At 51.1% G+C, this 12,143-nt stretch overlaps 1 protein-coding gene across 1 annotated transcript; it reads left to right on the forward strand.

Annotated features, from left to right (window-relative positions):
* The first annotated feature begins 729 nt into the window (after positions 1-729).
* LOC119094116 (zinc finger protein 526) lies at positions 730-11,158 on the forward strand. The gene is made up of 5 exons (XM_037217192.1): positions 730-768; positions 1,716-1,936; positions 2,286-2,428; positions 2,966-3,013; positions 10,943-11,158. The coding sequence occupies exons 1-5, from the start codon at positions 730-732 to the stop codon at positions 11,143-11,145; spliced, it is 654 nt and encodes a 217-aa protein (XP_037073087.1). The 3' UTR covers positions 11,146-11,158.
* Positions 11,159-12,143: the final 985 nt, after the last annotated feature.

The following is a 12,143-nucleotide window of genomic DNA, read 5'->3' on the forward strand; positions in this document are numbered from 1 at the left end:
CCTTTGGTGGCATTTTCCAGATCAGCATGGCTGGTGACAGCCAGAGGTTTTGCCTCAAGTGGAATGACTTCAGGAACAGTGTGACTGCTGTGTTTGAGGACTTGCGGCAAGATGAGGAGCTCGTAGATATCACACTGTGCTGTGAAGGGAAGAAGGTGAAAGCTCACAGGATGATGCTGTCTGCCTGCAGCCCATATTTCCGAGAGCTTCTAAAGGTATGGCTGGCTGGTGGCCCAAGTGCTTGATATGCTCGTTGATGATGAATGATAAAAGGATTGTCACCCTTACTGTTTATTTTTTATATTTTGCACAGAAAAGCTCATCACATTGCTGTTTTCATTACACATTTTACCTTTATTATGTGCACGTCATCTGTATAATTACCTGAATATGCTAAGAACAAGGCTCAGTGTACACTGCAACTGAAATACTGGGCATTTTAATGCCTGTTCAATCTGCCCCTTTTTTCTTTGCAGAACAGCGGCAATTCAATAAGGCCCATCACGTAATGTTTGTTTCCAACTAGTGACACAGGCAATAATTCTGCGTCCAGAAAGGTAGCATCTGTTAATGATGCGTTTTCCATTTCAGGAAAACCCGTGCCAGCACCCAGTGTTTTTCTTAAAAGACACCACTTACAGTGACCTGCGAGCAGTGATAGAATTTGTGTACAATGGTGAGGTGAATGTGACCCAGGGCCAGCTCAGCAGCTTCCTGAAGACCGCCGAAATGCTGCAAGTCAGGGGCCTCACCGGGGACGACGACAAGGTGAGTACTGGCTTGTCACGAGTTGTTGACATCTACCAACTTTTGGCTGCAATTTAACCGCATGTGCTGATTTCTGAAGAGCTCACCCTCCCCACGTGGCATGGTGATGTTCACAGGGTTAGCTCGTGAGCCGATGTAATATAAAAATTACCTTTGGTATTTGATGTAAGAAAACGTTATGAGATGTTATCATCAATTATTCTTTTCAAAGCGCATCAGTGCACAATCCAGCGGACTGTAGAGAGTGTTTTTGCAAGATGAGGTAAATTGCAATCTCGTCCGCAATACCAGACCTCATCGCAACGTATTGTGACGTTGCTGGTGGGGCTCTAAAACAGTGATCTGTGATTGGCCCCGAGGATTCTGGAAGCAACATGGCGCGTTTCCTGCAATGTCTTTGGTAGCGCCAAGCATTGGCGCGACGAATTATGCCGGTAAAGTTAATCTACGCAACAGGAAGGCGTTCGATGCCTATGCTGATGTTATTTCAAGAGAAAGTGTTATGACATGTTGGCTGCTATGCTTTGTGTAACGTTGGCTGACGATGCGCAATAAAGAAAACAAAACATGCCCAATGAGAGCGAGTCGTGCAAATCACTGGAGGATGCCTTAATGATAGTCTTGAGGTGGCCACTTTATTTACATTGTTTTGATGTATATACCGGTAATGTGGTTATGCCACACGTCTGGGAAACCAGTGGTACGGGGTTGGATTCCCCGCGGTGCCTGCCCTCCCTGCGAGAGTGGGAGATAGGCGACGCTGTGTTGCCTCAGCAGCTGAGTGCGTCGTAAAACCCCAGTGACGACGATGGGTGGAGGAAATGGCAGGTAAATCACCATTTGAATGTTGCAGATGTTCAGATGTTTCTGCGAATGGGGTAAACCGGAGCTGCTCTTGCCCTTCGTCCGTGCATTTGTTTTTGTCTAATGCTCGGTTCTCTTCACAGGAGCCAACGCCAGCTCCAGCTCCGCCTGCACCGCGCGTGCTGCCGCCTTCCTCGCGCACCTTCCCGAAGCGTCCGGCGCCGGCGCCGCTGTCCCGTGTGCCTGCTACGCCCACCAAGCGGCCGCTGCCAGCGGCAGCGCCGCTAACGAAGCGCGTGGCGACCGCTCTCGTCCCGGCACCGGCGCCGCCCGCCAACAGCTTCGCGGTCGCACCGGAGGTGGTGTCGGTCGACTCACCGCCCGAAGCGCCGCGGCCGCCCGCCTCGCCGGCCAGCAAGCGGCGCCGCCACTCTGGCTCGAGCGGCGGCGAGGGCCCGGCCACGCCAGCCGCCGCCGAGCCGGTCGCCTCGCCTGCCTCGGCCGTCGCCTCGCCGGCGGCAGCGCCCGCGGACGCGCCGCCGCCGCCGCCACCGCCACCGCCACCGCCGCCGCCGCCGCCGGCGCCGCTGCCGGCCCCGCTGCCGGCGCCGCTGCCGCCGGTGCAGCCGTCACCTGCCGCCGGGCCGCCCGCGCCGACGTCGCTTGCGCAGGAGATAGTGCCGGTGCCGCCGACCGCGGCCGGATACGGACAGGAGTGGCGTGGTGAAAGTGGAGAAGATAGACATTGCGGATGACGACGAGGGCCTGGCGGCGCTCGGTCAGGTGGTCGACTACGAGGGTAGCTACGACTCTGACCAGTCGCTGGGCGCCATCCCCATCTCGGACCCCGGCCAAGGTCAGTCTCGGAGCGGGGCCGCGGTATGGCTGGACGCAAGCTTGTCACCAATTGCTGCTCATTTGTTACGCTCATATCTGGAGTGATGTTTAGAAATGGCATGAATTTCAGGGCATAATCACTGGAGTAAGGGTAACATTTTAGGGCTTTTGAGTTGCTGTAAAGGACATGCATGTTTTAGGGCTGAGAAGCTGCAGCTGGTCTCCTGCCGTTCCTCAACTACGGAATATCATTCGGAGCACATACGGAATGAATATGAATATGCTGCTGGAGCGTTGGGAAAGCAGCAGGGAGCTGGACGGCAGGGTCTAATCCAGATACGTACGAATACAGACAAGCGTGCGTCGCACTTTGGAAAACTGAACGCTCCGGCTTACGACCTGCTCCGCGATTCCTTAGAATTGCGTCGATTCACGCTTTCGCTGTTTCAAACCGGTGCTGCCGACACAACAGTCAGTCTGCCGCATTGGATGCGGTCGGACAGACCCGTGGTGCAGCCGAACCGAGCTGTGACGAGCGTCGGGGTGGTTGTTGCAGGTGGGGCGATGTTCGCGGCAGGCACGTCGGAGGGCAGCGCCGGCACAGGTAGGTCTCCGTCCGCTCGCACCGGGAGAACACTGTCTGCTGTCGGGCTCGTTGCCGGCCAGGGGATGAGCCACGCAAACTCGAACGAAGCGATTGCAAGAGGCAGGCATACTCCGGGCTTTATTTGGGAGCGCTGGGAACGTCCCGATTCGCGTTGGTGCTGGCCAAGGGATCATAGATGTCGGCGCGCCCCAAAACATGGCATTGATACTGTGGTCCGCGGCGACTTTTCGTTCATGTCGTCAAGGCAGTGCTACACAGAATTGATATTCCAGGCTTTGGCTGATCATAGGTCACAGTCGTAGGTGGGAATGCTGGCTGGGTCATCCCCATATTTCACGTGCACCACAATGCCAGCGAAGAAAAGCTTTGCTGTGGGGTAAAGGCCTTTACGGGTAGCATACATTGCCCAATCCACTTCATACCCATCATTTCGTGTCCATGCCCTTTCTATACTCATGCCTAATCTGTTGTGGTCGCACGTCGTTGTTGTGCTCGCATTTTCCTTTCGCATTTTCCGGCTCTGGTTATGAATTATGGAGAAGCTTCAGTGAAGTTTGACCCCGAACGTACGGTTTTGCGTTCATGATTGATGAAGCTAATTAGGCCAAAAAAGCACGAACGTCATCATTTTTCAAGTATATTTCGAAGCATCTACCCAGCTTTAGTAAACGTTCCACCCATGGCAGTACCTATGCCATTGATGGTCACCAAATCAGAGCCCAGCCCAGCCTGCTACCCATTCTATACCATATGGGCACCCGGGGTTTACCCAACCCGCGTAGTCCTTTACTGTGGGACCTTCGATTCGCTTCATTTCGAGTAACATGAGACCTAAGGATATATGATGCGTACTTTCCACGACTCCCGTAGATTAAAGGGAATTGGACTACTGAAAGGTAATTATATTGTGGAAAGGTGTGGCCTCATATATATTTGTCGCTGCCAACCGTTCTGAGTTGAACATCTGGTCAGTCTATCAGAAAATTGGCCCGGAAAAGCTGAAGGAAGAATGCTTTCACCCTGTAGATGGTTAGGGTAAAAGTGCGATAATCAACGTTACGTTGTATTTAGTTTCCTTTCAACTCACAAAACTAGCTAACCTAAAACAGTTCTATCTAAACGTTATGGAAACTTGATCGTAAAAGACGTTGGTGGCGGGAGGTTGACAGATGTTCAGTAAGCTGCACTATGCTGCCGGGATGGATGTGATTCGTGGAGATTACATGGAATTGCGCCAGGCTGTATGTCTGCCTCCTTTGCTTTCCTTCTCAGTATCGATGTCCCACCTCAATGTGGACCGCTCTTATCGCCTTGCCGTGACGTTGATCACACAAGAAATTTAACGAATGAATAAAAAATCCTGAAAATTGCAACATTGAGGCCATTTTTGTGTCTGTCACCTGGTTTCCACTTTAATTATCCTGTTCGTTGACTGGCTCAGAACATGTCAAGAAATAGCTCAGTTCAGCTCGTGGATTTTCAAATGTAGTATTCTGCTGCGCCCTGCCCATAGGGTTTAGTCGGGTGGGGCTGACTTGCCGGAGGAATGTTGCTCAGATTGAGTTCGTGTGGGGCGGTGACTCAGCAGACAGTGTTCTCCCGTCATTCCATGTGTGGTTGTGGGGTGTGTGTACGCTTGTTTTTTGTCGCTGCAACGCTCCCGACAGTTAACAACGTAACGGTAACGTTGCCTGGTAACGTAACGGTACACGATCGCGGCCAGACGTCGATAACGTAACTGGCGGGCCGTTCAGTGTCAGCGCGCTTCGTGGCGTTTCCGGCAGTGGCACAACGCGCGGCGCCGGCACCGATCTGCGTCGTGCTCTAGCTGCAGCCCTACGACTGTGGCTTGTGGAAATTTCGCGCTGCGCTGTGGGCAGTTTTGCGGTCGGCATTTTGAATGGTTTTGTATGATATTGCTCCATCGAGCGGTATTGTTAGAGCAGCCAGAGTACAGACGGTAGAATTGCACGAGACCCACGATGCGTCTGACACTGGATGCCTCGCGTTCGTCTCTGTTTGACTTTGTGGCCAGCTTTTGCTTTGTACAGTGCTACCGTGTGTCTTGAAACAAAACATGTGAAATTAAAACCGCAATTAACCCACTCTCACAAAACGGTAGGCAAAATTTAAATGCGGTGCATTGCAGTCAGCCAGTCCATCCCCTCCCGGCTAGGTTAAGATAGGGCAGCGTTAGGGGCGATAGAGCCCGTTAGGAACAGGCTAGGTGAGGCAGGCAGGGCCGGTTAGGACGCGCGTTTGGGCCGCTCGGCGTGGTGGGAGAGGGGAGATAGGCACCGCGCCGGCCGCGATGTGGCGCCCGCGCGTGCGCGGGTCGCGCCGCCACCGCCGCGGGCGGCGCCGCCACCGCCGCGGGCCGTGCCGCCACCGCCGCGGAGCCGAGCGTCGCCCGGCACTGCCAGACCGGCCCCTGCCCGCAGCCGCACAGGTGAGTCCAGCTGTCTTCTTTGTCACGGCGCCGTCCGCCGCAGGCCGCACTTCGCCATGCCCGGTTGGCGGGCGTGAAGAGCAGCCGGCTCGTGCTGGCCAGGCCCTGTGCGGGCTGCTGTCTCCTCTGGTGTCGTCATGCCGGGGGCCGCCTGCCGGCCGGTGTTGGAGAGTGCTGCAGGCGTGTTGTGGTTAGCGACATGCGTTAGGTAGGAACTACTGAGGCACTGGCCAGCCGCTGACAGCACATGATCATTGGCTGGTCCGGTAATGTAATATGTTTTGCTTTTGAAATCCTCTCGCGGTATGAATGCGTTGCTTATCTCTCAGTATAAATCAGTCAAACGATTGCTACATGTGGCGTTCGGTGTTAAAACCCACTTAAGATCTTCAGGGGATGGATACAGATATGGGGTTCCAGTAAAAGTTATCCAGTGAGGTATCCAGTGAGGTATCCAGTAAAAGTTACATGAAAAATGCAGCTGTCACAAATGTGTTCATTCCCCCATTAGATTGTACCGGGGTTAAGAGGGCGCGTTTTTGCAAATCATGGACCTGATAAAAAACTGGGCGATCTTTTTTATCGCAGGCACTAGTTTTACGTCTCCATTTAATCTCCACAACTTCAGGCAATTGACTCTTCCGTAGGTTATGTTGCTGCCTGACAGGGGCGGGCTAACGCCTTTGCCCATGTCACTTTATATCCCATTGGGTTTGTCATCATGAGGCCATCCAGGTAAACTATAATACCCTCAGCATATAAATCGGGTTTTAAGCTACACATTGCCAGGGTGAAAGCCATTCGTTGGGAAACGTTATAACGGGGCCCACGTACTGGTATAAGGAAGGCGGGAGAATCATGATTTGTCGGCATTGAGAGGTCCCGAAAACCCTGCAGCTTCTATGTGCCAGGAGGCACTGGTTAAAGAATGCAGCTCTTGAATGTCACTCGTGGCCATGAGGTCGGCTAGCAGCGTCGAACCTTTCAAAACGCGTCGCAGTTTCTACCGGACAGCGCCTTACATCATTCTGAGCTCAAAATCCAGTCCATGTCGATCCGAGAATGAAAATTGTGCGTTTTTGGGTGCGAGCAAAGGTGACATAGGTGTTTCCTAAGCATAGGAAACTGGGAATAACCAAGGCGACCCCCTTTCTAAGGGAGATGAACGTAGCTTGTCGTTCATTCACCGGTCTGTTTCGTGATGCAGTTAGGAGGCATATTTCAACGTATTCGTCCCCAGCTTACCTTAGCTGACGCTCATCTGTCAATGGTAACTCGCTATAAAGCACTAGTAACTTGGGTTAACCCATTTGAACGTGGTGGATACCAAACGAGCACACAAAACAAACAACACCTCTCCAATTACCATCAATAATTTCCATAAGGCATGTTAAGTCCGATGTAGCAGAGTACTATGTTATACCGGTAGTACTACAGAGTATTACCGGTATAACAGAGCACTTAAGACCAGTCCAGGCTCCGTCTAACTGCTTACGCACCAGACATCGACAATATGTAAAAAAACATTATCCATACCGTATAGTTAATGATCGCAGTTGACGGTGAATACGGACATGCTACTTACACCTTATGGTCGGTCATCAAGACCGAAGTTCCTGGTGGTGCTAGGTGGGGTCATCGCATTCGCATGTCGGTGTTTTCAGTTCCCCATTCGATTGCAGTTGATGTCTTCTGTTGGAACTGATGTAATTATGGTATTCGCAAATTTGTAATTTCAGTGTTGTGTTTGATGCAGTTAGTGTCACTGGCTGAAACCGAGGTCACATCTTTGCGATGCGAACATACCGGCGAATGGAGGCGAAACATGGCGTGACATCGGTTTTGAACTTGTTTCGGCTGTGTCTGCAACGTGACAAACGGAACAGGTGCTTTGCGAACAGTGACTGGTACGTAAGCCTTGGTGAGTTGCGCAAGTTTATTGTTACTGGTGATGCCGGATACCTCCTTACATGGAATGCACCTTAACGCTTTATCACTTCAGAGGTATGGGCGCCTTTGCTGCGATGTTCCCCGCTCGCATACTGAGCGTCTTTTGTTCCCTGTAATAGTAGTGACCGAACCCCGTTCAGCGTATATAAATATGGCGTTTGGATTGTCTTCTAGAAAAGGAGGTTTCAGTTTTGAGATTGCGTAGTCATGCTGCTCGTTACCAATATTTATGTGAATGCATCGAAACTAGAGCTGAGGGTTAGATTCACAGAATTCAAACATTGGAGTCTTGTAATCCTATAGTCTTAAAATGACGTTCCAAGCAAACTGAGATAAAATTCTGAAAGCTGCACCAGTATGGAATCCCAAACATACCATGGACAAACGATATATGTCCTTGCCAATGCCTCAGCTGGTTAGACCGCCTGCATCGCAACCCACCCACCCATGGCGGGGTGGGCTCTAGTCCAATCCGCCCACGCGTGGCGGGGTGGGTGCGAGTCTCTTTAGGCACTGTCTACTTGTCGTTAGCAGGTATGGCCCGCGGCCGGTGGCAGCAGCTGCACTAGTCACTTATTGAATGTTAAGGGCGCGCCAACTGTATCGGTTATTTGCGCCCATTGCTGTCTGTTTTGCCAAGCTGCTCTGGAGGTCAGCTGGCGGCAGAGGGCAGGACGGAGCGAACCGAGCACTGATCTACGTTAAATCTCCGCCGCGAAACTGTGCCGTTGACCTGTGATTGAACGATGGAATGTCGGGGGTGAGGCCTCGCACAACAAACTGCTCAGCGTAAGGTCTTATCCCAGAAAGTCATTCATTCGTTGTTTTGAAATGACAGCTTCAAATGGATCTTTCCAACGTCGTTCAGAGTGCCCTTCAGATCGCCGGTATCTCCAGCCGTAGGATCCGCCCAAGGGGTTGCGAAAATGACGGGAGCTCTCGCCGTCGAACATTTGTGATGACATTTGCTGTACTTCAACAAATCTGCGTCCGAGGGTGAAAAGCTGTTGTGAACAGTTTTGTTTGGTGTTAATTCGGGCATCCTGTATTTTCCAGTGATATGCTGCACCCGTGGTGCTCGTGCACGTGCGCTGTTGGGAGCAGCGTGTTTTGCGTGGCGGCGGTGACAGATTTCTGGTTTCTGTGCCGGACCCGCGTCTGTATATTTGAGAACGTAAATTGCGCCATAGGTCCTCCCGCATGGTCGCAGGGTATTGTCGCTTGGTGTGTAGAGACGTTTTACTCAAACTGCCGCATACATTTCTGTGGGGTATTGATATCCGCTGCACGCATTTCGCTTCTTAATAGCAAGCCGAACCCCAAAATACGCTGCTGAAATGGAGTTGATATACAACTATATGAAATACGGCGGCCAATACCGTACCAAACCGTGTAAGCCTACATAGATAAATGCGTGCCGAATCCCGGTTACAGGACTTGTGAGCAGAAGCGGAATTAAGATGTTCGCGATATTGGCGGATGTTGAAGCATTCGTTGAACGTTGATGCCCTATTTGACCGAAAGTGATCATGTGCAGCTTGCCGTATTCTGAGGATTTCGGGGATTGTTTATGTTGTAAATATGTCTACATGAAACAAACACACTCAGGCGATCTGCACACAGTTTGTGTTTGGATGCTTTGGTGCAGCTTTTGGGGCTGCGGCATACGACTCAGATGCCGTCTCGGCGTTGGGCATTATGGCACCGCGTCATTGCGCTGTGCCATTCGTTCTGCCACTTATAGATAAGACGCGCGGAAGAATTGAGTTACGCTAAATGCGCGGACTTTGTGGCACGTTTCCACGATTCATTTGATGCATTCCTTCCAGGCCTTTGCCGTTTACGCTATGTAAAGTTCCTCAAGTTGTGAGTTATAACATGGTGTATGCGAGGCTTGCGCGCTTTGGCGACTGCCTTTTCAATGACGGCAATGGTTGAATATTTCTTCGTGGAAAAGCTACTTTTTCGTGGTGTATTTTTCCGCTTGTTAGAAATAAGTAGGATGGTAGAACTTGTGAAAGCAGCTCCAATGCTCACTATGACTGTCACAACAACCCTATCCTTGTTTTGCAGGCAAATAAGTAAAATTTACCTTCTTACCGTTGGAAACAGGTCCGTTGGGTGTGCTCTGGGGTGTCCCGCCTGCACGAAGGCCGTAGGCGGCGACACGTACTGTCAGTGAATGCGCTGTTCTGATCACCGCGCGCCTGGATGGAGTAGTGAAGGGTTGGACCCGAATGCGGGGGTGAACGTCATCGTATGTGCATGCGCACGCGTACCGAAATCGCGAGGATTGTAATATGGGGGAGGGGGGGGGGGGGGCAAAGCTTTCTAATAGTGCTTGCAACTTTTCTCTAGCAAAGAAATTTAGCAAGCAAGATAAGAGATGCAAAAATAGCAAGTTGCCTACGAATTGGTCGATGAAAATGTATGGCTTTGCAGCCTTTCTACAGGTGGTTTACTTAGTGCTCGGTACGTCGGGACAGATTCGCAACTAGTGTTGGCAATGATGTTAGCTATGAATGGATACTTCGAACAAAAAGCAGCCGTTTTTTTCCAAATTCGCCTCATTTTTGTTTGTGTAGCATGTTCTTTGGAGGTGCAGTTTAAACATAAACTTGTAAATTTGTATTCAAGTAATACCGTACTGTTTTCGGGGTCCATCAAATGAGACCTGTTGCTGTTAAGCCGCAGGTTTCCTCCGCTTGGTCCTCCCGCACAAGTTCTGTACATGAACGGTGATGCCCTGTGCGCGCTATGGCATCTGCGCCTGGACCCATAACCGACGTCACGGCCTGATACATGTCCTCCCCCAGCCGTATGGTGCCCTATCAAGCTCTGTTGCAAGGCAGTAGCTGCGTGCGGTGTAACTTTGGTGTCGTTTCCAGCAGTTGTAGGGCGGTGGTCACGGGCCTTTGAGACGTGGCCACGAGTATTTGGAACGGGTCTCGGAACAACTAGGTTGTTTGCATCCATGCCGCCTGCCAGCGCACCCTGGCCTTCCATTTTTGGCCATGCGATCTGTGCTTACAAACTTTTATCGCGTGACCTTACATTCATGCGCATTTTTAAGCCACGCACCACAAATGCCGATGGCCTGGCGAATGGGAATCCCAAACTGGCTTTGCTGCAAGTGTTACGGTGTGTTTGGAGATGGCTGGGTTGCTAGACTTGTTCCTACGATACTCCCTACGTCGATTAGCCACAGGCCCCCGTTTTCGCTTTTGCCACGCATTGACCAGCCACGACAACGAAGTATTTCACCGCTCGTAAAGTCCTTGTGCGAGTAACAGCCTTGTGCGAAAATTTCACTGCCGGGCACGTTCGGTTCTGTTTGCTCGTCGGGCCAGAAATGCGGCACATGAGCAGATGCACGCTGCAATTTTGTCTTGGCGAAGGTTTTAGCGAAAGGGGAGCAGTTGTGCGCTGCATTAAGTTACTCGTTAAACTCGTTAAAGTTGCTGGCTGCCGTGCGGCGCCAGCCGGTGCCGTGTTCGCGCCTCTAACGCCGTGCACGCTGTGCCCAGCCGGCGACCCGGAGGGCGGTGCGCGCCGGCCGCGCTGCCACATGTGCGGCAAGTGCTACGGCAGCCGAGAGGCGCTCAACAACCACATGACGCTGCATAAGGGCCTCACCAACTGCTGGATCTGCGGCAAGTGCTTTGCCACCACCAGCGCGCGCAACAAGCACGTGCGGGTGGTGCACGGAATCGGACATCTGGCCAAGTGAACGTTCTGTGAAAATGACAAAGTTGTCCCATTGTGCGTGAAAATAAACTGGCTAAATAATCCGGGTGATCGACGTGAACAAATGGTCCGAAGTGCAAGCAGGATGTTTCGGAGTTCGCCCATTTCTTTGGTCATCACAGCCAGTATTTGCTCAGGAACATGGCGACATTGCAGGTCAGTATTGTCACTTCTAGGACGGTTGGGCTCCCTTATCCTTTCATGTTATCAGAAGTCTTGATAATGCGGCCTCAATGCCGCGCAAAGCTCTATAAACCGTTCAGGTTTATTGCCCAAACAGATTAAAAGGAGTGTCCCTCCTTTGAGCATATTTAAAAAGCCTACTCAAGTGAAACCATGGGACCAGTAACGTCTCGCAGACTAGGCAGTGCCAGTGCAACGCCGTCTAGTCATATATATATATATATATATATATATATATATATATATATATAAAATCAGTTTTGATTATTTTCGTGTCCAAATTACGCTGTCAACGTTTGTAACAGCACTGCGTTTCTTCAGCGCAGTCACGATCGCCGCCATGACCATCGTCGTGGCACCTCCACTATTTCGGATACAAGAACGTTTGTGGTTGGCCCGGTGGGCGGCAAGGACCTGTTACCGAGAAGCGCGTTGGTTGAAGTTTGAACCTTTACGTCACTATGACCTATGTGATACTCCCATTCCTGAAGCTAAAGTGCGCCTCGTCAAAGAGTGACTGGCGATTGACTGAAGGGACAAATCAGAGCCATAGCACGATGTTTCGTCGAATTCGCTGGATAATAGCTTTATGTTGGCACATTTTTTGCCAGAATAGTGTTTCAAGATTTCGTAGCATTAATGACACAAATATTTTGGGAAATATGTGTGTTGCAAACATTGCACAACACACACGTTGGAAAATTAATGCACATGAAATGTATATTATTATTTTCATAGTTGTGAGCAGGGAGTTTAATGCAATTTCTCCCGTAGGAGCGGCTACTCCAAATCGAGCTG

This window comes from Pollicipes pollicipes, unplaced genomic scaffold (assembly GCF_011947565.3).
Source record: "Pollicipes pollicipes isolate AB1234 unplaced genomic scaffold, Ppol_2.1 Scaffold_4002;HRSCAF=4701_pilon_pilon_pilon, whole genome shotgun sequence".
Taxonomy (NCBI): domain Eukaryota; kingdom Metazoa; phylum Arthropoda; class Thecostraca; order Pollicipedomorpha; family Pollicipedidae; genus Pollicipes; species Pollicipes pollicipes.

Excerpts from the sequence above, each read along its gene's own strand:
- LOC119094116 (XM_037217192.1), top strand. The coding sequence starts at position 730 with ATGCTGCAAGTCAGGGGCCTCACCGGGGACGACGACAAG. Across the intron at positions 1,937-2,285 it reads GCGGTCGCACCGGAGGTGGT|GAGTGGCGTGGTGAAAGTGG; the intron begins GTCGGTCGACTC and ends GGATACGGACAG. Across the intron at positions 3,014-10,942 it reads GGAGGGCAGCGCCGGCACAG|CCGGCGACCCGGAGGGCGGT; the intron begins GTAGGTCTCCGT and ends CGCTGTGCCCAG.